General features: G+C 42.0%; 2 protein-coding genes across 2 annotated transcripts in view; both read left to right on the forward strand.

Moving 5' to 3' along the window:
* Window positions 1–639: 639 nt before the first annotated feature.
* Window positions 640–9,076, forward strand: spi1b (Spi-1 proto-oncogene b). The gene is made up of 5 exons (XM_030089481.1): window positions 640–1,172; window positions 1,690–1,780; window positions 2,897–3,093; window positions 5,288–5,438; window positions 7,256–9,076. Exons 1-5 carry the CDS (start codon window positions 1,131–1,133, stop codon window positions 7,564–7,566), a joined length of 792 nt encoding a protein of 263 aa, XP_029945341.1. The 5' UTR covers window positions 640–1,130; the 3' UTR covers window positions 7,567–9,076.
* A 1,997-nt stretch (window positions 9,077–11,073) lies between these two features.
* Window positions 11,074–23,604, forward strand: part of mybpc3 (myosin binding protein C3) — a 36,427-nt gene continuing 23,896 nt past the window's right edge. The window contains exons 1-10 of the mRNA XM_030089494.1: window positions 11,074–11,214; window positions 14,569–14,838; window positions 16,116–16,156; window positions 16,220–16,298; window positions 16,792–16,869; window positions 17,022–17,170; window positions 17,549–17,666; window positions 17,807–17,855; window positions 22,797–22,856; window positions 22,988–22,990. Coding sequence (XP_029945354.1) covers window positions 11,190–11,214; window positions 14,569–14,838; window positions 16,116–16,156; window positions 16,220–16,298; window positions 16,792–16,869; window positions 17,022–17,170; window positions 17,549–17,666; window positions 17,807–17,855; window positions 22,797–22,856; window positions 22,988–22,990 — 872 coding nt within the window. The 5' untranslated portion in view covers window positions 11,074–11,189. The remainder of the gene's footprint in view (window positions 11,215–14,568; window positions 14,839–16,115; window positions 16,157–16,219; window positions 16,299–16,791; window positions 16,870–17,021; window positions 17,171–17,548; window positions 17,667–17,806; window positions 17,856–22,796; window positions 22,857–22,987; window positions 22,991–23,604) is intronic.

A 23,604-nucleotide genomic window follows, 5' to 3' on the forward strand; every position in this document is an offset into this window, starting at 1 on the left:
TCTCTCTTTTTTTTTGACCTCGGTGTGCTCACAGCACTGATGCTGTACCTTCATCTTATCTCCCAGCTGTGTCTGTGTGTTTGCATGTTTGTGAGCCGGTACATTGTTGGGACACATTCACCTCAACAAACGCCGATTCACACGTTCAAAAGAAGCTTATTTTAGTCTTTTTTGTTGTGAGGCGCTCGTTTCGGGTCTGCAGTCAGACGGCAGACATATGGTGGTTTACAGTGAGCAACGGCTAAAAATAATATCCTCCGTCGCAGCCAACGCCATCCTATGGTTGTGCAGCCAACCTGTAAAAAAGAGCAGATACTTCAAATAAATAGAGCTGTCTGGAGTCATGTCAGGGCTTTCTGAAGCTGCAGCAAGTCACATTACTGACAGACAGCTGGAATTTCCCTCTATAGTGAACAGAATATTTATTCTTGATCCTTTTCTGTAAAAAAAAAAAAAAAAAAAAGAAAATCCTACTGTTTTTCATATTCTACTTCAGTTTTCATGAATCCAACGGTGAACCTGCTTGATTGTCTTTATGCACCCACTGAAGCAAAAACACATACATTCAAAGTTTTTTTTTTTTTTTTGTGTGTGTCAAACGCTGAACTGTCTGATATGAAGCATCTCAATCGCTCGACAATGTGATTGAGCTGAAGCAATATGCAAACGCCTCCTTGCAGCTCGTGGCCTGGAAGACGCTGTTGGAGGGAGAAATGGAGCCGCTGATGATGAGTGACTGCTGAGGGAGGAGACAGTGCCTGATAAATGTGAAGTTTCATGGTCTCCCCCCGACAAGTCGTAAATGGCGAGGAACCTTTAGCAGACACACTCTGTTGCTCCCACCCACACAAATTTTACAGAAGTCAAAAGTTCCTTTTTCACTTTACAGTCAAACTGTGAACCTTGTTTATTTCATTTTTTTTTAATCTCTCGCAGCCTCTGAAGGCCTCTGAAGAGCAATTAGGGTCACACGCAGTCGCCATACAATAAGGGAGAGGGAAACATTTTTGGATTTCGTTGAGAGGAAATTTTGTAACATTGTGCAATGGTGCCGCAAACGTTTTGAAAGGTTGTGTGAGCGTTTTGCCAGCAAAGCATCTGACAGTCGGTCTGTTGGACACGAGGTCTCCATGTTGCATCCATACAGAATGGAGAGCTACCTCATCCCTCCTGTAAGTATGACTTTTATTTTTACATTTTCATCTACAATTTCACAACAATGTCCAGCTACAGAAAAAAAAAGCTCCTGGAATATTTGTATTTTCTTTATTCTAAATGGAGCGTGAAGGGAAAAAGCCCCTTCAGAAGTGGCCGTAACGGGGGTGACACAAATGAAAACTTTTTCTCATCAGATCTCATAATGTGGCTTCTTTTTCAATCTGAAGACAGGATACAAACTGTAAGAGTCTTTTATACTATGCGTAGCAATGAAAATGAAACTCAAAACTTTTCTCAAGAGTTTCAGTGGTGTACAAGCACGAAAAGGGGGGGAAAAAAGGATCTTTTGAAACCGACACTGCTTCGTCTGTTGTAAATGTAAATATTTCAAAAGGCACTGCTTAGAAAATAATTGGGAGTAAGTATTTTTTTATTTCCTCACTCGATTAGAAAGTAAATATGTGCTTTTTTCTGCACCCACAATATAATTTGTTTTCCTGTCGTTACATATTGTTCTGTTTTCTCCTGCAGCCTTCAGAAGAAATATATGATTCTGAGATCTACAGGCATCAAATCACCGAATATTATAATCCATATGTCTTAGATCCAGATATCCAGGCAGGTGAGTTTTTCCTCCAACGTCACTTTTATTTCTTGTCAACAATATTCACCTTTTACAAATTTGGATGACAAACTGTCATTACTATGTTGTATTTGATGTCACAATAAGAGGGAATTCATTTTCTTTTTCCTGTTACATCAGCACCAATTTGTAACAAAGGGACATTACACAGACTTTTCTTATTAAATAAAACAACCCGACAAGCAGTTATTACAGCTTGTTCTAAACCATGTGGGTTTTTGAGTATTGTGCATAAAAAGACTGCAGCGTGTGCAGCTGGAGCGCACCACATCGGGGTGTAAGGAACACAGGAAACAGATGCCATTTCTTTCGGCCGCTACAACTACAGACAGAAAAACTTTCGCCCCATGGGGTTTTGTTGACACAGAAGAGGTGCTTTACTTTCTCCTCTTGTAATGGACTGTTTTGAATGTTGTCTGAAAAAAACAACTGAAATAAGGGGGTAGGTGGGGGGAGATTCGTAAAGATAAAAATATAAGGTGTCTGATATTCAAATGTTCCATAACGGAATCTGAAAACCCCCCAAAAAGCTCAAAGGCAGGATATTGATTAAGTTAATGGGTGAATAACATGAATGAAAGTTTGACTTTGGCTTTTATTTTCAGTAGCACTGAACTGTATTTTGCATTTGCTTGCATGTGAAAAACTTGCTGACCTTTCTTGGGCGTCTTTCATTTTTCATGGTCACACTTGAAAGTGGAGAAAACCTCGAGTCTTTCAAAAAGCTTGTGAAATTCTCCTATTTTATTCGGCCTTTCCTCCCATTCTGAGGGACAAAAACAGAGAGAAGGACAATGCGAAAAAGAGAATTTAAAAGTCAGCCGCTGCGCGATCGGAAGCAAACAGGAAAGAGCTTCGTGCTGCAATTTTTATTTCTCACTTTCTTTTACTAAGTCAGTGCAAGCGAGTGGGCTCAATGTTGACTTCACAGAAATACTATCGGGCTTGTTTAACGTCTGCTTTTCAACTCTTTTCCCAACACATCAAGTCTGGAGCTGTGAGTTTGAATGAAGTGAACGCGTCAGTCCTTTCCTTGTGGTAAATGCTGGTGTCAAAACAAGGAGAGCTGTTGTGACTCTCGTCTCGTCCGTTCAGACCACTGGGACTACCACCCTCACCCTCACGTGCACCCTGTGGAGTTCGAGAACCTCCAGGAGACGAACTTCACAGAGCTGCAGAGCGTGCAGGCTCTGCACCCGTCTGGCCTCATACGACACGACAACATTCGATACGACGGAGAAACCCTGCTCGATGCAAACCTCGGGGCGCACGCACATGTTTTACCGCCACCTGTAAGTCCTTCAGCTGCCCAGCAGCCAAGCCAATCAGCACACACACTATAGTCAGGGGGTAATATTCCCCACTCTGCCTGTTGAAGTGATCAGCAATAGTGATTGAAGTAAGTCTTCAAGGATCTCATGTTTGAATACCGTGTTAACATAACTGATTGCAATTTTCTACACTTAACCCCTTCAAATGAGGGCCTCCCAGTTTTATCGAAACAGCTCTGCTGCAAACAAAACACAAACACAAATCTGAGTCTAGCAAAATTAGACAACAAATGACAGCAGATTTTTAAAAAAAGTTCAGCATTTTCATGCAGAAAGAAAATAAAGCACTTGGTTTCAAAAGGTTTCAAAGGTGTAATAGAGAACAAAATCCCAAAAACAAATACTGAAAATATTGCTAAGGATTTAACTAATCTGTGTCCAACAAATATAAAATAAAGCATGAGCAAAAAATAAAACAAAAAAGGAAATTGCAGTGAAATATCAATCTCAAAGCTGTCTGTCAAATAACTGTTGTGCAAAGTGTTATCTGGTACCTGGAGAGTCTGAACTGAGCTTCTTATTGATTCTTAGAGGTAATAACCTGGTAAAGATTGTTTTAAAAAGTCTTAATAGAGAGTTTAGCTCTTTTTTGGAGCAGTTTAAATACTCTTCTGGGTGTTACTGTAGTGTGAAATGACAGCACTCAAGTGATTAGAAATATTCAGCTCATCTTAAAACTCAGCAGATTTAACATCTGGGTCTGAATCACAGAGGATATTCGGCGCCTTGGAGGCGGTCGGAGGGTCTGTTGAAAATTCAGGAAGTGAATCTCTGAGTTTCCAGAATAGTTTTTTTTTTTTTTTTTTTCAATGGGTTTTATTCTAAAAACAACCGTTTCTATGAAAAGGCTCTCACAATTCATTCAAAGAAACTCCTTCAAATTCTTACCTACCAGTCTGGCTTCGTACAATAAGACCAAATCATCTGTATGTTGGGTGCATCTTTACACAATAGTGTTTGTCAGAAAAGCATTTTTTTTTTATAATTATCAATAGCAAAATTGTCTTTGTCTTGAATGTATTTTTAATCAAAAGTTTTAAGAACTGTGACGTAAATGTGATGAAAAGTAAAACTTAAAGCAAACCCTAGTGAAAAACCATCTTGTTTTTTATGTGAACAACTGAAATTTCCCTTGCGCTATTCTTACAATGCGAGGAAAATGTTTGTGAGTTATAAAAATAAAAAGTGAACAATTAGACTTTTCATACGCCAAGAAGTTCACACCTGAAGCTGACATGAACGACCGCTGACAGTTTTGATGGTACGAACTCAGTCAAGATGCACCGTGAACGCAGGATGGGAAGAACACATCGACAAGTGTTGCTCAGTTAGTCACACAGATATAGCAGCGTCCACACATCACAGCTCATGCAGAGAGAGAATTAGCCAAACTGTTTGTCTTGCAGTGAGAAAGTTTCAGAAACAGAAACACACACACCCACACACACACACACACACACACTTCAGTGCATGTGGTTGATGAAGCCTACAGATAATAGACGCTCGTGGCGGGAGCGAATTGCTGAAAGTCCTGACAGACAGCAGTCTCAAAAAATCTTCTAATTCACATCGACAAGACCAGAAATAATAATTAAAAAAAAAATCTTAATTAAAAAAATCTGTTCATAATTACAAATACAAGCTTAGAACAAAATAGCAAGCACACTCTATTGAAAATAAAATTTCTACATTGAAAGTTTTGCCAAATAAAACTACATTCTTACTTAAAATTGTGAAAAAGAATGGCTGTTGTCGCTTCTTTTCAGCCCCGTCAGTATGAGCTGACGGTGCTCACCTTCACTTGTGAAATGTTTCATAGATTGTTCTCAGGGATCAATATCCCCTCCCTACATCCCGACCCCCCAACACAGATTTCAGAGCCCTCAACACTTTGTTTCCTGTCCTCCCTCATTGCTTCTGCCAAACAATGTTAGACCACTGCTGGATGCCATTTAAGATTTATAATGTTGGACATACCAGTACTTGAGAATCCTGAATATATGAATGCATTTAAATGGTTTACAGAGCTAATCCAAACTGTTCAAACGAGTAAGAATTTGATGTTTAGCTGTTTTTTTCTTCTTCTGGTATTATATGTTGTTTCACCAGCTGCCTTCGTTTAAAAGCTAACAAACTCTGATTTTTATTGTTTTAGGTAGCCTTCTTCCCTCGAACAGTGTATCCCCCACACCCGTCCCAGCGGAGCTCCGACGACGAGGAGCACGGGGAGCGGAGCCCCCCTCTGGAGGTCTCCGATGAGGAGTGCTTGAGGGATCGAGTCTCCTATGTGACACCGGGAGAGCTGGGTGAGGAAGCAGACTTATGTTTCATGGTGCGCTCGCTGTGTCTGAACTTGGTTCTGAGGCAGTTATCACCGATACTTTCGGACACGCCAACTGCGCTGCCGACTGTGTGAAGACTCCCAGCCATCCAGGTCATTTGTATATCTAGAAGCGCTAAGTCACCAGAGTCACTTAAGATTCTTGAAGCTCTTGAAGTGTTGCCTTGAACAAGCACGTGCCGGTGGTTTCTGTTCGACCGGGAGAAGCGAAAAGTCCAGCTGCACCATTGAATTATCCGATAAGCAGTGGTTACTGGTCGCCAGTGAAACGTACCATCAGCAGAGTAGCTCCGAACGCAGCTGCTGAAATATGGATGAGTGTGGTCCCTCTTGCCCTCGGATGGATGGCGGAGGTTTGTCATTGAATCGTGTCAGCTTTTCGCTTTGCTGACAGCTTCAGTTGCCTTTTTGCAAGAAGTCAGTGGTTACACAACTGCCTTTGTGTTGCTAATCTTGCACGCTTATTGAAAGACAGAGAGGTTGCATTGCCTTTGAAATGTGGATCTTAGAAAATGGACTTTTCTATTGTATTCAGGAAACTTTGGCGGTGTACAGTTTGAGAATGAAACGGTGTCGGACTTCACATCCTGTTTCCTGAGAATTGAGGACGGTCTTCCTCATGGCGCTCAGAAGCATGTTTAATGATAGGACACTGCATCCTACATGTACTTGGCAAGCAGATTCCTCTCATGAAGCTTTAGTGCTTTACACATTCACCTATTTGGGTTCAGTGTCTTGCTCAAGGGCACATGGACATATGGATAACAAACTGAGCCGCCTGACTCATGACCAGAGTCACCGATTCTCTGCGTCAGTGGAACTCTGTTCTTGATGATGCTTCTTTTTCTGGACCTTCAGTGGGCTGGATTACTAAACATCATCCCAACTTCCTCTTTTTGGCCCACTGAGGATTTGACAGCATCAGCTGAGCCTGAGTAGCGTCTGGTACACGATGTACACAACGCCTTCGCGTTCATGTCGGTTCACGAAGGGGCGCGTTGAGTTAACCCTCGACCTTAAATCCCGGTTGCAGCAGAAGAATGTCTGGTGTAAAAAGTAAACGATTCTAGGATGCAAATTTGCCTTTTTCTAGGTTTTCCCCGTTCGTGTTCATCTTTAAGTAGTGCCACGAGACACTGGAGGCTATTTCTGTCAGCACAGAGCAAAAAACAAAGGGCACACTCGAGAGGTCCACAGAGCCAGAGTGTATCGCCCTGGGTTTTACACTCAGAGCCACAATATGAGCACAAATTTAAATCAGGCATATTAAAAAACAAAACAAAACCAAGAATTGGCACTTTTTGTTAAATGATAATAATTTGTCCTGAAGAGTATTTTATCTTGTTTTGTAATTTAAAAAGGCAATGCTCCAAAATATGTTATTACAGGATAAAACTATTCAAAGATATGCTGGAGTTGTTCTGTAGTGGGAGTGAACAATACGCTGAGATACCTTATCTGTAAGAGAACATAGTCGTCGCTTTTGTTATTATGTTGATAAAAAGGGATCTTATTTTCATAAGTTTTGGACTGATGTACATTTTGTGATTTCTCGATGAAATTCGTGAATTTGTATTACATCTTCAAACTGAAAACATGGGACAATGTCAATGTCATACTAACTTAATGTGATAAAAAAAAAACTATATTTTTTACTAAATAATTTAAGAAATTTCAGTTTTTGTGGTTTCTAACAAGCAAAAATGATGATTTTGACATTGTAAACATCAGAAAGTTTTGTAACTTCAAAATGCTAATGATGTAACACTCATGTTTCCAAAGGCAACAAAAAGAAGATCCGGTTGTACCAGTTCCTGTTGGACCTTTTAAGGAACGGCGATATGAAGGACTGTATCTGGTGGGTGGACAGAGACAAGGGGACCTTCCAGTTTTCGTCCAAACACAAGGAGGCTCTGGCCCACCGCTGGGGAATCCAGAAGGGAAACCGTAAAAAAATGACCTATCAGAAGATGGCTCGAGCCCTGCGCAACTACGGCAAAACCGGAGAGGTGAAGAAGATCAAGAAGAAGCTGACGTACCAGTTCAGCGACGAGGTCCTGGGAAAGAGTCATATCGAGAGAAAGTACATGTAGGTGGGAGGAAATGTCAGCAGGAGTCAGTGAAACTTGTGGCATCGACAGCAGAGAGTCTGCCGTTTCGCAGGGTGCTTTAGGTACTTTACCGTGCAGGTAAAAAGCATTATATTAGAAGCACCACGACAGAGGGACCAGGTCTCTGTAGACCCCAGCTAATGCAAATGAAACTTTGGACCAAGAATTCTTAAAGTCTGCAAACAGTCTTCCTCACAAGAGTAACTGTTGATACAAGTCCAAAAAGACACAACAGAAAAGTTAGTTTGTACAAATAGCTACATAACTAATTTGTAGCATGGAAATAAAAGTTTGGACCAAATATGCTAATGTGTGATTGTCATTTTCAAATGTGTACAGAGAATTAAGAATTAATTTCTGTTTAAAAAAAGCTGATACTCGGAGATCCAATCAGAATAAAGTTGGACTATGAGGGAAGTTCTTGTGCGGCACACTCGTTCAGCGAGCCTCCATCCACTGACAGTATCTGTGCTTTTGCAAACCGAAGAGCCGATCCCGGCGGACAGGCCAGGGGCAGCATGAACAGTCCTCAGTTAGAATCCAGGATGGACTAGAATGACAGTCTGATCATCTCTGGTATCATTGAAGAATCTGTCTTCATGTTACAATAAGAAAAAACTCCATCCTCGACAATGATTGCAGAGTCCACTGTAAAAATGGCAAAACCATGATGAAGAAAGTCAAGTGTTGAAGTGCTTTGAAAAATCAACAGAAATGTTTCTTTTTCTTTCTAAAATTATGTTTGTTTTTTTCCTTTTATTTTTGCTTTTTTTTGTTGCTTTTTTTATTGTTATGTTATTTCTTGTTATTGCTTCTTGGCCTTGATAATAGATAAAACTTTAGAGTGTGAGGGTACAAACAGCAAGCCAATCTGATTCCGCCATCTTTAACATAAATAGAGATATCATCTCTTCTGTTCAATCAAGAAAGCCTAAAAAGAAGAGACTTTATTTCCATTTTTTTTGTCTGGATTAGTAAAAACCTGTATTTTTTTGTCTCAAAGGTAAACCTGCAAACATAGTTCTCTCATCTTACTCTCGGCATTAAGTACCTCACTTCTTTTAATACCTATGTTTGTTGCTCAGGTAAATTAAGGAATAATCAGTGGAAGTGATAAAGGAGCAGTTGCACTGTATTCATAGGTTGCCAATCAACTGATCAACCTGCCTTTCTAAATGTACACAAAGTAAATTCCATTTTATTTAAGCCTGGTGTTTTTATTTTCAGTCTTCACTCTTTAAATTTCACAGAAGACTTTTAGCTTTGTGTTTCAGTGTTCTCGTATTTTGTGTATAGTATATATTCTGAAAGCTATTTTATGTTTAAAACAAACTGGAGACAGAAAAGATTAACTTGAACAGCTTGCTGTAATTATTTTTTGATGGTACCATTTGCATTTAGAGGACAGGGAATGATTTGTACAAATAAATTAACTTGTTTGTAATATCTGAGATTTGTTTGTGAAATAATAAACAGTTTTCTGTAACTGGGATATGGTTTCCTGAAATACCATAAGTAATGCTTGAAACATAAGAAAGGCATATAACCGTCTGAAGTTGAGAGGATTGTCATCGCTTGTTTCAGATAGAATGATAATTTGTGAACTATAAGTAAGTGTGAGGTTAATACAGGGCTGGAGAGGTGAAGTGGCTTGTCGCCCAGCAGTGACTGTACTCTGACGCGCTGCAGTCGTCTGCTCTATAGCTCCGAATGCACTGCGAGGGTGAGCAGTCAGCGGCGGCATGGAAATCTGAAGTTGACATAAATAGCTAAAGCGGCTCTGTTCATAAGATGTTTTACTCTTCGTTGTTTTCTTGATCTGATTCAACAATACAGGAGTACAAAGGAGCTGCCGCTCACTTATATGTAATGTGTAGTATGCAGACGGCACGTATTAAATTACTACAGCACCTGGTGTCCCAAGAGCCAACAGCTCCCCACAATGGTCAAGTAGCTCTTGATAGTCATAACTGACAGATGGGAGGGTGAAAACAAAGAGCTCTGATTACATTATGAGAAGAGTAGAGCCTACATGGAGCCAAACACGTAATGTCACATTAAATAAAGCAAATACAGCATAGCATAGTATAGTATAGTATAGTATAGTATAGAGCAGGTAGCATAGGCTAGTGTGCTGTGCTCCGACATTTAGTATACTTTACTGGAAAGGTAACTTGAGAACAAGGCAGCCATTTTTCAGTTCCTTTTAAATGTGGTCCTTGGTTACAAAAGTTTTATCAAAGCAAATATTGTTGTGTTACTTAGCTGTTGCTGAAGTGTGAAACTTTGTTTTGCGCGTGGCTGTTGTCACAGTGGTAGAAATTTCCTAATTATATAAGATCACGTGGATGTTTTGGGACCGTGGGGGAGAGAAACTGAAGCTCCCGTAGAAAATCCCCACCCATGCACACAAGCACAGGGAAGACATGCAGATGGCACATGCAGAGAGGTTTGGCCCAGAATTACAGTGCTGACCACTTACCTAAAACGCTACAATCACCAAACACAAGCTCACATTCCATTGAAACACTGACATTTGATTACAATGACTTCACACATCTTTAATCAGTGCAGGTTTCTGTAGCTTGCAAACTACAGACTACTTTCACTCTGACCTTGATAAGGTTGAGTTGTTAAGATCCAATACTTCTGATGTAGAATATATTGTCCTATAGTGCACTGTCATGGATGTTCGGGTGAATAAATGAATAATTCCAGACACGGTCTGGATCCATTCCTAACTTTTAGTGAGCTCCATACACAACACAGCCAGGCTCCCTGCCCTCCTCTCACTTCCTGTTTTTCTTCCTCTCCTTCCAACATCCCCCTCTGCTAACTCACAGCGCCCCCTCACTGCCAATTCTAAACATAGACATGCTGTATGTCAACCCGCAACATAAAAAGAAAAAAAAACAAAACCCAAACACATCTGAAACCTTATATTTGTGTCTTATATTTTCACCTCCACCCCTGGTAGAGTATGCTGCCGTGCAGTACACAATATGTAGTATACTAATAAAAGTGTGATAGTGGGTTTTTTTTTTATGGACTTTGTAAAGTAATGTAGAATAAGAAAGGCACATCTGAAAGGTATAATTTCTAAATACAACTATTTTCAGTTCTTGCAGCCTGGTCCTTCCTGGGCAGACCCTTTCACGGACTCGGCAGTGTTCACTGTCAGACCTACAGTGTGACACAGATGTGAGGAGAACAAACTCTTTTCAGAATCAAAGGTCTAAATTTAAACCCTGCCTTCCATCCCTTCCCCTCCCTTTCACTTGAGGCCTGTCATTCAGCGGAGGTGCGGGAGGAAGAGATGGCTGAAATAGAGCGCGGGGTCGGGCACGGCTGGGCCGCGGGTCTGGGTGGGGGCTGGGCCACTGCTGGGATGGGATGAGCTCTGATGGGGTGTTTGAGTGGGTGGCTGTTGTTTTTTTGGACATTGTGTTGAGTCGGGGGGGGGGGGGGGGGGGGGGGGGGGCAGGAGAGGTGGGATGGTTCGTGAAAGGAGAGAGCTGGTGTGGAAATGGGAGCACTATTAAAGGCCGAGTGTGGAGATAGAGAGCAGACCGTTTCGGGAACAGGAGGAGAGGACATCACTGAGGATGCCAGAGCCGGCCAAAAAACCAGGTAAGTGACGGCAGCTCAGATGTTTGGACTCATTATTCCTGCTTTTATTAAAGTCATCTCTGAAAGTGCCTACACATTGACAGTCAGCATTAATCTGTGCTAAAACAGCATTTCACTTTTTCTTTTTTCTTTTTGCTTCATTTTTGCAATTTTTTAACCAACACTAACAGCAAAAGTATGGAAATACTTGACAAAATTGAAACAAATAAAATGAAATGCAAAAATAGAAAAAAGAAATTAAAAAAATAAATTGTGAAAGTACATTGTTTTGTTCACACTTCTAACCCCCCAAAAAAAACATTTATAGTGCCATTTGATAGTGAGTAAAGTGAAATACAACAGACTTTAACATAGAAAATTAAAAAAACAAGTTTCTGAAAAATAAAACATCTTTCATAACTGAACTGGTGACATATGTTTTGTCTGTAGCTTAAAATAAAGCCACAGAGCTGCAGTGGAGCAGGTACAGCAACATGTACAGTAGACAGCAGGGCTTAATAAGGTGTCACATGTAGTGGGATAAAACCAACAGCCAGGCAGCCGGGAGCCAAAATCAGAACACAGCAGCACATTCAATTACATGTCCTCAGCTCCAAATGTTTCCAGTGGTGCGATCGGCGCTCTGAACCCTTTGGGTCCTGTCAGGAACCGAGTTGCCCGTCACACACAGTCCAGGTGGAAACGTCTTCTGAAGTGAAACCGACACGGTCGCATTTCCAGCATCACTGCATTCACAAAATGATCCGCTGATCCAGAAATGCCTGACGGGATTCCAACTTGACAAATGACTTTCCACAGTTTTCTTTCGCGCCGTTGAGCGGGAGCGAATGTCTGTCCGTTTGTGGCCCTGATGAAGCAGACGGATCACGTATCAGATGACACAGAGGAGCCCAGATGGCCGGCATGTGTGCGTTAAGACCTTTAGTGTCCGGGGTTTATTCAGAACAATCACAGTTATGAACTTCTTGAGCCGCCGGCATTAAAAACAATTATGACCCTCAGCTTGTAATCAACAAGACACTTTCACTTAAGTGTATTCAGCAACCGTGAGGAGGAAATGAAAATGACAGAATATATTAGACAAATATTTTTTTGGAACACTAAATTAATACTAATGAAGTACAGCAAAGGACGCATTATATGATATAGGTCCATCATGTGAAACAAAAATGTTTTCTTTGTATTTATTGTTGCCATTTTTTTCTTTTATTATAAAAAGTCATAAAGTCTTGCATTCGCTGCTGGAATGTGCCGTACAAATAAAGCTGTCTCTCTGAGGAATTATTAGATTACATTCATTGTTAAAGTAAGCCCATATGGCTGTCGGTCTTCTCAGTGACACATTCAACCTTGAACAAACATCTGTTCAGCATGAATATGGAAGAATAAGACGCCTCAGCTGGATAGTTTAGTCAGTACAGTATCGGGACTGTATTTCCAGACCCAGCTACACAGCTGAGCTGACTCATATACCGATGACTCTCCTGTCAGGAATAAACCTGAATAAAAACTTTATTGTCTTCCATCTTGACATAAAGCTTAAAAAAAAAAGTCACACAATAGTGTGTCTAGTCAAATGAAACCACTTCTTCTCAGCCCAAAGCTGTAACTCATCTTAACTCACGGTCCGCACGTCGGCCAAAGGTGTGAAAGGTAAAGCAACACAACACAGATCGACTGACTCCATGACAAGAAGGACACATCACTCTTCCTCTGTCTCCAGGCTCACAAAAATAGAGTTCAGCTAATCCCCGGACTAGGATACCTGCACCCCCTGAAGCCTGCAGCCGCAGCTTGACAGCCTCATTTATTAGTCCGGCACGTTTGAATCCTATATTTGAACTCATACATGTGGAGTCAGGAGGGACTCGTGGAGATTTTTTTGTTTTGTGTGGTTTTGCAGTGCTGTGTTGTCCCGCTCATACCTGGAAATAGCGCGCGTCTGGAACACACAAATATGTGCTCCGCGCTTGTTGACACATGGCGCTAATGTTAAAGTCTGTCACAGCCGCCACTTACATTCACTATTTTTAGGAGCCTTTGAAAGATGACGTGTTTGGGAATGACAGAGCTGATCGATATGGGAACTTTTCAGTATCAGTTACGAGACGGGAAAAAATGACACGATAGAACAACTGGTGTCATAGGGGCAGTTTGTTCCTCATGAAATGTCAGGGGAACTTTATTTATATAGCACATTTCAGTGTCCATAAACGCTCTTACATGGCATCATGATGACTGTCAGTGGTATTTATGCGTCCTTAACCTGGATTTTTTTAGCAGGATTTTACTCTTTTACAAATGCTGAAATCATCTTTTCCTATTTTTAAATTTACATTAGAGTGTAATGCACTGAATGAAATGTTTTTGATTCATTAAAAAACACCTGATAAAAAAGTGAAGAACTTCTACATGTGTTTATTTATCCAGTAACGAATAAAATGTAACCGAGTTAGTGATACTCCCACTGTGCACCTCACGTCCATCCATGTTTTATACTATTATATCCAACCAAAGGTCAAAGGTTCCCATCTGGCCTATCCCAGGATTCCATCCTGGATAGGTCACCGGTCCATCACAGAGCAAACACAGAGACAAACACACACTCGTGCCTGCCAGACATTTTTGAATCATCAAAAACCCTCAAACATGTTTTTTTACTGTGGAAGGAGAGAAACCACAGAAGAAGAACATGCAAACTTCACACAGAGAGGCACCAAAGCTGAACTGGACTTGAACCAGGGACCTTTAGGTTGTGAGTGCTGACTGACACTTGATGGAAATTATTCTTTTTGCCCAACAACAAGAAGAGTTTTCCAGTTTTTCATGACTAATTGTGTGTGAGTTGGTGTTGAAGTTGCATGCTTTTCAGTTTCTGTCCTTTTAAATTATGTGAATTCACGGCCGCTCCTCATTGACGTGGATTCCTTATTTATTATTTATTACTGCAAAACTATTAAACCATGAAAAAAATAACATTAAAGAAAATAAGACATTGAGATGATAGCTTCACGATTGAGGGATTCTTTGCAGTAAAAGCCAAGTTGATTGGTTTCCAGACAGTGCACCACTTTTTTTTTTTTTTTTGACAAGTGTAGCTTCATGAGCCGATTAAAAGGATCCAGAATTTCAGTCTGGCTGTGACTTTCTCTCTTTCGTCACCCCTCTGATTTAGTAAGCCCCATGTGTTATTCTTTCTTCACGACAAAGGTTTTCTAACAATATCTAACAAAAAGCAATATTCTTCTGGCCTGTTAGTTCAATAATGTCCAAAGAGTAGACAAACATCTGTTAACTTCTATTTGAAGGTCTCGTATTGATACAGTAACTTATTTTTTAACGTCTCCCTTTCAGTTTCAGCATTTGCCAAGAAACCAAAGACCCAGGAAGCCGAGGAGGGGTCCTCTGTGGTCTTCGAGGCAGAGACCGAGAAGCCTGACGCTAAAGTAAAATGGCAGTGCAACTCCAAGGACATCACCAACGGCGAGAAATACGTCATCGCAGCCGATGGAAACAAGCACTCGCTCACCATCGTGGCGGTTTGTAAGGAAGACGCCAACGTGTATGCAGTGATTGCTGGGAGTTCAAAGGTCAAATTTGATCTGAAGGTCGTACCAAAGCCAGGTGTGTGACTTTGATGTTGCAGCTGTACGTTTGAGGTCTCACACACACACACGGGAGAAGTTGTCACCAGACATAAAGCGAAATGGAGCACTCAATGCTGAAAAGCACTGAGGCAGTTAATACTTGATGCACTGCGTGCACGTGACGTTTGTACACATCAGCTCTCTGACAGCGTCCTCTAAAGCGGCTCTCTGCTCAGCTCCTTGATTGTCAAAGATTATGTCGGCATTTTTGCAAAATAGATTATTAAATCGATCACATTTTAAAATGAAGCAGAAATATGAGCTGGGAATGTTGACAAACCAGCGAAGAGCGCCTGTCTCCAGAGGGGGTTTTGAGCACCTGTGTTTATTACAGTCCTTTGTAACTCATGCATGCTTTCAGTGACCGGCTGTGTTTATACAGGACATGGAGAAGTTCAGTCCAGGTGAAATGTTACTCTTTATTGATGTGTTTTTAAGGTGTGGGCAGGTTGAGAGTGCAAAACTTCCCCAAAGGCTTGAGAAGCATTTAGTTTGAAAACAGTCATGGGTTTACTGAGAGCCAAATAACTACATATTTTAGGTTAGAAACTACAGTTTTGGATGGAAAATGTTCTTTTTATGAGACGCTTTCAGAGTTCCTCACATAATTTGGTTCATGAAAATATTTATTTCCCAAAGCATCCGGCTGATTCTCTCAGGCTGTGAACCTTCCCGGGGTTTTAATCACAATTAATTTGTCCAGCGCTTCACAGCATCGATCAAACCCAGTAATATACACTCCAGTGTGCGCTAAGCGCTACCCAGAGCAGCATTTGCAGCATTAATCTGTCAGCCTGACCCGCCCGGCTCGTTTGTTTGGGTTTGATAAGGTGTAAGCAAATCTTGAAGAAGGGCAGCAGACTAAATGTGTCCAGTGCGGTCGCCCTGGGCCGTCTGCGGCTCGTATCAGCGCCGCCCTCCGGCTGCCTGCACGGTGACCTCCCCCCCTCACGCCCGCACATTATTTCCTCATGAGTAACCAGCACTTGACTGGCGCTCAGGATAGTCATGAGAGGCGACTGATAATACATGGAAAGTCAGTCGGCCGCTCAGAAATGATAAGACACAAGAAATATTCACGAAATAAAAGAACGCCAGAGGACGTTTTCACTGCGACACGATTTGTTCGAACGGCTCAACGATATGGGGATCGCATTTTGATTTGTTGATGTGATTTCTTTAGTCCCTTGCAAAACAGTGAACATTTTCATTGACTTGTATCTTTTGTTTTCTCTCTTGTTGTTGCGGAATAAGAAGCTCCAGCTGAGGCCCCTGCTGATGGACCTCCAGCGGACGCCGGAGCAGAACCAGACCAGGTTTCACCTGACGGACCGAAGGAGTCCGGAGCAGAACCAGAGCAGGCGTCTGCTCAGCCCACAGCAGCTCCCACGCCGGAGGAACCAGCTGCCCCGTCACAGGACGCCCCTCCGGCCGAGGGTGAGTCATTCTGAGGCAGCGTCTATTCAGCCATTAGCGAACATCGTACTGAAGCCTTTCCTGAGCAACAACGCTCTCCTGCAACATGCATGTCCCAGTTCATCCAGTATTCACAGGCAAGATGCTCCGTACTGCTCCCGCCTCCCCGGACACGCATGACTCATATTAAACTCGACAAGTTTGTCACATGTGGTGTATTTTACAACAACGTGGGAGATCGTGTGATTTCATTGGGCAGAATTTTAATGATTTATTATGACAGTTCTAAATAAACAAATTGTTAAGGTAACGTTCCACTTTTAAACAGCTGTGACATGAATAAAACAAGATTTTATTGTTAATTTAAATGTCTTTTTTTTTCAGCTCAGTTTAAGGTCTTTAATTTGGACCAATGACTTCATAAATGACAGAACATCATATAATAAATATAGCAAGCATAAATGCTTATTATGAAATATATCATTTTCAGCTGGATTTATTTGACTTTTTGCAGAAGCACAGCCTCCAGACACCAGACAGGACCTGACTGGACTCTTCACAGAGAAACCCCAGAGTGGAGAGGTCACTGTAGGTGGGTGGCTGTAAATCATTTATCGTCTGGGTCACATCAGCATCTAAAACTGTGCAGGAACTGTAGTAAATGCTATGTCATTTCCACATTTTAACATTTATGTCCGCAAAATAATGCAATATTAATCCCATGCAAATCATTTTTTTATGCAGGTGAAAACATCACCTTCGTAGCTAAAGTGAGCGCTGACTCACTGCTGAAGAAACCCACCATTAAATGGTTTAAAGGGAAGTGGATGGACCTCGCCAGCAAGTCTGGAAAACACCTGCAGCTAAAAGAAACATTTGACCGGAACACCAAGGTGCAGTAGACCAGTGCTGAGCAGGAGCACAAGCATTAGTTAACTCCTTTCCTCGACTCTCATCCTGGTCATGCGACAAACCACAGACACACTCTCTGGGGTACCATCACAGTTCAGCTTCACAAACTGTTGAAGGAAATTCAAACCAAAAAGGAGATCATATTAGACAAATCAAAAAAATAAACGATGTACTGAATAAAATAAGACACATTTAGGAACATCGAAACAAAGCAACAAAGCGACTGAGTTAAAGTGAGCAAGTTTCATTGGAGTAATCAGGGAACAGGGAGTAATGATACTGTTACAGTGTAAAGAACTTTGATTCTTTGATGTAAATTTGTGTAAAGGTGATGTTCCCTCTCCCTCGTGTGGTTACAGGTGTACACATTTGAGATGCAGATCATTGAAGCCAAAGCGAACTTCGCAGGTGGTTACAGATGTGAGGTTGCATCCAGGGACAAGTTTGACAGCTGCAATTTTGAACTGACTGTACATGGTGAGCATTACTTATTATTTCAGGATTGTCAATATTTTATTTTCTAACAATCAGTGCATCTCTTTACAGAATCGGCGTATTATTTAGTTTTCGCCTTCATATGGCACAGTGGTGATTTTGGGTTTTGTTTTGCCTTCCAGAGGCTCGCGCTGCTGAAGGTCTGGATATAAGAGCAGCTTTCAGGCGCACGTAAGTTTATAAAGCAAAAAACCTGGTATTATACACACATAATTAACAATCAAAGACCATTTCTCATTCACTTCTTCTTAAAGAAGGTCAAGGTGTTGATGCTCTCCAGTTTAAGTTTCTGGGCATTTGAAGGGAATTCCACTTCCTGTTCTGGACTCCTTTACCAGCTGCTCATTATATGAATGTTTATGTTTATTTGTATGCTTTTCCTAATGCGTTCAGTCTTTTGATAGGCTTTAATGTAATGTAGCTTGATAAATGTTGTGTAAGTAATCTTGAAATATATTTCTGGAAAGCAAACACTTGAAAGACTTGAGTTTAACTTTCCACAGAGTTATTTCCAAATCATACAAACAGTCGACATCAGTTTAGATATTTAATTAACTTGAGATGCGAACAAAAAAATCCCCCACATATAAGTTATACCATGATTTAAGGACACGTTTCAGAGTGACAGGCCAATTAAAAACAGAAAAGTAACTTTTTTTTCTGAAATGAAAATCCACAACAGAGAAGGGTGAATAAGTTGGATCTTATTCAAGTGGATTTAATTCATATTTATTTATCTGTCAAGTGCACTCATTATTATTTGAGTGCACACAGAAGTGTTTTCCAAATTCCAATCTTTTCAAAAGAAACTCGGGGAAAGTGAAAGGCTCTAAGGAGGACATTAAAATAAATCCCCTGCAGTTACAGTTGACATCATTTTTGCTAGAAAAATAATGTGCCTGGATACCAATGAAGTGACAAAAAGTCACTCAGAAGTCTTGATCGTGAAACCATATGAAAAGAGAGCATGCCAAGAAGCAATGATTGATCACCTTGTCATATGTGAAAAATAACTGTGGACATGCTAACCTATCAGGAGCGAAGCCGGTAAGAAGAGAAGTGGACCAGGATCAAGGTAGTGAAGGGGTTTGTCGCAACAATGGAGGCTCGTTGTCGAACTCTAAAGGCTCCGATTGTTGAAGAACAGAGAAACTGGGGACCGGATCAGAGACGCGCTCTCTCTTCTGTGTGTCTCTGCTTCTTCTCCGGCTTCAATTCAAACGAAACCAGTGTTGTGGATGTTTCAGTCTCCTGTAGAATTTTAAGAAAGTGACCACCAAAGGGGGGAGATCATTGAAGAGATGACCACCGACACCTAAAGATGACACAAATTCAAAACCCAGAATGTAATCGCTAATTATAGTCGCCGCCGCCACGTTAACCCCTGACTCTCCACATGCAGAGATTTGCTCGATTAAACTGTTAAGCGGCTTCGCCGCTGGCTGTATCTGTCAGCTCTCTCTGATCTCCTCCTGGGTCACCAATCAAAACCCCGAAGCCAGCTGCACAAACAGCCGCCCGGCGGGGTGAGCTTTGCCGGCGGTTTGATCGCACTGAAAGTGCAGGATGTGCTAAGACGCACAGGCTTTTCAGTAGCCGGGCTCCTCGGCGGGGTTGCCACACAGAGGAAGTGTAGCTGTGATGTGTTGTAACTTCACCGCATAAACCAGAGACTTGCTCTCTAATCCTGCTATCAGATCAGAGGCAGGAGACGAGCACACGAGTCAAACCCGCGCCCTTGTCTTTATCTTTCATCCCACTGATCAGAGACAAGCAGACCCCACTGTGTTTTCTTTAACCTTGAGTGTTTTTGCATTGTTCTTGCTTGAACGACTGCTGCTGCTCATGGCTTCAAGGAACAGTTTTTTTCAATTTTGGGAAATACTTTTCTTTTTTTTTTTTTGGAACCTTAACAAGATTGTTGAAAACGCCAGCTCATCCTTGCACTTAGGCAGGCAGAGAAAGTAAATCATAAAGCTCCATTAAACCACAAGGCAAGTCCAACTGCTTCTCTCACACGTTAAATAATTAATACGTTGAAAGGTGGATTTATTTTACCAGAGTCATTGCCTGACCTGGTGGGTAAACGTGCAGGCTTATTTTATTTTTTTAAAATAATGTAATAGAAAAGAAACCTTGTGGCTCTTTTTAGCTCCTTGCTGCTCACGTAAAGCCTTTCATTCTGCTTACAAATGTCGAGATGAATCCAGTGCTCCGTGTGTCGACACCTGCTCTCAGCCTGTCCACACTCTCTCCATTCAGCTTTTACCGCCGTGGCATTCCTCCAAGGTGTTTTTCTCTCAGCTGAGATGACTTTGATGTTTGCAAGGGCGACGGCAACAATAACACTCACATCTTTAGAACTGCGGCTATTCGCAAAGTTCATCGACGAGACCAGGGGACAGAACAGCCGGTGTGAGAACTCTGCAGGTGTTTTTGTCACAGCAGTGCAATCTATTTATCTTTGTTTCAGGAATGCTGGTGCGAGACAAAATGGTCATTTCGAAGAAAGCGCTTGAGCTACGTATAAGCCTGTCGACTGGCTCCTGAGATATGCCCCCTCTCATGTTTTGAATCTGTTACATGCTTGGATTGTCCAGGATTATCCAGCACAGCACAGCAGTCATCCAGTCAAAATAAGTGCTGACTGCTGACAGTAGCTTACAGAGGATCTCATGAAGTTGGTGTTTGGTTTTGGCAGCCAGCAGATGTGACTGTAGAGAGGAGCATGTGGCACGGAACCGGAATCTGACAAATCAGCTGTATGCACTTTGAGTACAGTTTGTCTGAAGCCAGATAACATCAGTGGGACGTTTAACGGATTCCCACAGAGGTGCTTCACCTGGTCTTCATACTGAGAGTTCATGGGGCTTCAGTGTGGCGGCCCTTGTTGGCACCTGGACTGCTGAGTGTGTTTGAGCGGAGGGAGGGAAGGTCGCCGGGTTCCTGACTGGGGCGGAGATGTCCTCTGAATCAGGAGAGGAGGGAGATATATGTTCTGTTTTCCTGCCTGCTGCCTTTCATGCTTATCCACCCACCGGGTATGGCATCCCAAGGGCGTGATATAAGCTGGCTCTGAGCAGAACCACTGTCTGGATGAACCCCACTGGGTTCAAACCTGACGACGGTCTGCAGGACAAGGAGTCTCATCACAAATGTTTTCCTCAATATCAGGGTCGTTCTCGAGATGAGGACAGCACTGCTTGCGACTGAGTTCCTGAGTTCCGGGAAAATGTGGTGAAAACACGTGAAACTCTGAATTCTGAGTATATGTAGAAAATAAGCAAAATAAATAAATCAGTGTGGGAGGAGGCTCCTCCTCAGCCTCTCTGTTTGCCTTCAGGCTGTGGTAACGCCACCCCGACAGCAGCAGAGAGGGCTGCTGTGGCTGGGAGGAGTGGGTTCAGGCGTAATCTTCCTGACCTTTCACATCCTACAGGTTGGGGAGGGTGACTCTCCACCGGGCGGATCGTCCTCCTCCTGCTGGGTGCTGCTGTCCATCCAGGGGGGAATACTCTCAGCGGTGCAGGTGTAAAAGTTCCTGCAGCACCTTGAAAGGGAGCTTAAAGTCCCTCAGGCATGTGGTCGAGACACTGCGGAGCTTTTTCCAGCAGGGTGCTGATGTGACAGGACGCCGGCAGGTCCTGGGCGATGTTGACACCCAGGTACTTGAAGCTCTCCACTCTCTCCACCTCCGTCCCGCTGATCCTGAGTGGGCGGTGTGCCCTCTCTGTGATCCACAGTAACCTCACTGGCCCTGCTGACGTTCAGAATGAGGCCGTTTTCTCTGCGCCAGACCTCCAGGTGGATGATCTCCATCGAGTATTCCTACTCGCTGTTTGAGATCAAACCCACCACTGCTGTATCGTCAGCAAACCTAATGAAGCGGTCTGATGTGGACACACAGTCATTAGTGTACGGCAGAGGCCTCAGCACACACAGGGCTGCTACATTCTTCATCCATGTATAATTTAAAGCAGAAGTGCCACATTCAGTTTAGTACTGGTGCTGTTTCCACCCCAGTTCAATCTGAAGGTGGAACGATAGCATAATAATCTCTGAATACAAAAATAGAAAGATCCTGAAACACCCTGTGACCTCCACCTTCACTCACTGCCCAGTGGCTCCCCACTCCGCCTTCAGGAAGGGTTTTGTACTTAAAACTCATTTTACTATACATGTTTTATGTTTTTCAAACGACGCATTCTATTTCTAAACACAAATATTTAGCGTTTCTTTTCAGATTGAAGTGGCCTGTGGCATCTCAGAACAGAGGATTTCTGCAGCTTTTGTCCACTTTACAGTCACGAGTTCCTGAGCCTTCATCCAGCATTGTTCCCTTTGCTGTTCAGTTCTCAGGCTCAGAGATTCTGACCTCCAGTCTCTCTGCAGCCTTGCAGCCCCCAGTGGACAAATCAGGAACAGCGTGTTGAGTTGATTGAAAAGTTGCATTACTGTTTTCATTATTATCAAACATAGCAAGGTCACCTCTTGAGTAGATCGAGCCCTCGCTGTGGGGCTATTGGGCCCTAAAGCCACATGTTTCAAATTCTAAACTTTAATGCACAGCATTGACAGATCTGTCCATGAAAGTTTTAGTTCATAGTTGCTTCAGATTCCAAATAAATAAACAAGACAAAATGTCTTTTTGAACTAAGATTTGTTGAAAATTTTACTCTTGTTTTGTTTAGTTGGATGGATGACTGCAATTCGAATATTTTGACGAGGTACCAAACAGAGTCTTATTTTTTTTTTAAGTATTTCCCAAAATGATGGCTGTTTTTTGAACATAGCAACACCTGTCCTTCCAGCAAAACATCTGCCTGCATTTCCGTTGTCTATAAATGCATTCTATTTCAGCTTTAAAGATTGATTCTGTCCCATCCAAATTTTGGATTTCAAATTTTGTTTGACTGTTGCACCAGTTATGATTGCATTGTGATACTGCACACGTGAGCCAGAGCAAGCAGGTTGTGTTTAACCTGGTGTTTATGTCTGAGAATGTCTATTTGTTTTATTCAAAACAAATCAAGTGAAATGTGCACTCGTTCTGTGGAGAAATGAGGAGAGAAAGACCTGCGCTGTGTTGTTGATGTTTTGTGGTTTCTGCAGTAGCACAGATGGAAATGAAGACTCAGGAGAACTGGACTTCAGCGCCTTATTAAAAAAGAGGTAAGCAATTTAAAAATATGTCCATACTCATTATATTGTTTAGATTCTGAGAAAGTAACACTATTTTCACTATTTATAATTTAAACGTTTCCTTTTTTTTTTTTATCTTTTTGGACATCTGGTGTCTTCAGAGAGTAAGCTATGTCTATACTTGATCCCTAATAGTTGACAGAACATCCTAATAATCCTAACATGCTAAAGAATAAACCTCACCTCACAATGCTCTGTGATGAAACATGATTTTAACCACAGCTTTATGAGTTTCCCTCCCATTGATAATGCACATGATTAGTTTTGATATAAATGACCTAATGACCTCCTGGAAGGTCACAACACTGCACCAGCTGGAAAATGCTCTGATGAGACATTGCACCATTTGAGAGTTTGATGTCTTCACACGAGTCCACCTCCCGACACGTCGACACACACCATTACCCCACGTTTACCGCTGCCCCTGCACAGGAAAATTGGACGCCGTGTCAGAATCCAAACGAAGCATGATGCCTGCAGCTCACTGTTTATGTTTGACTGGCACTCCAATTTCAGCTGCTTCAGCACAGTTTAACCTCCAACGTAACAAGTTCATTTGTTCCCAAATAAAAACGCGCGTCGTCTAACATCCTGGGTGTTTTTGCCTCTGAACTGTTGTGTTTTAACGTGTCTGGTTTGTTTTGCCTCGTGGGTTCAACCTCTGAATGAGCAGCAGTTTCATAAAATCCTCGAATCGGTAAGAAACTGCTGACTGTCT

The sequence above is a fragment of the Salarias fasciatus genome, chromosome 1 (assembly GCF_902148845.1).
Source record: "Salarias fasciatus chromosome 1, fSalaFa1.1, whole genome shotgun sequence".
Classification (NCBI taxonomy): Eukaryota; Metazoa; Chordata; class Actinopteri; order Blenniiformes; family Blenniidae; genus Salarias; species Salarias fasciatus.

Coding starts and splice junctions, on each gene's coding strand:
- spi1b (XM_030089481.1), top strand. CDS start 1,131: ATGTTGCATCCATACAGAATGGAGAGCTACCTCATCCCTCCT. Junction 1,173..1,689: donor AGAGCTACCTCATCCCTCCT/GTAAGTATGACT, acceptor TTTCTCCTGCAG/CCTTCAGAAGAAATATATGA. Junction 5,439..7,255: donor TGTGACACCGGGAGAGCTGG/GTGAGGAAGCAG, acceptor ATGTTTCCAAAG/GCAACAAAAAGAAGATCCGG.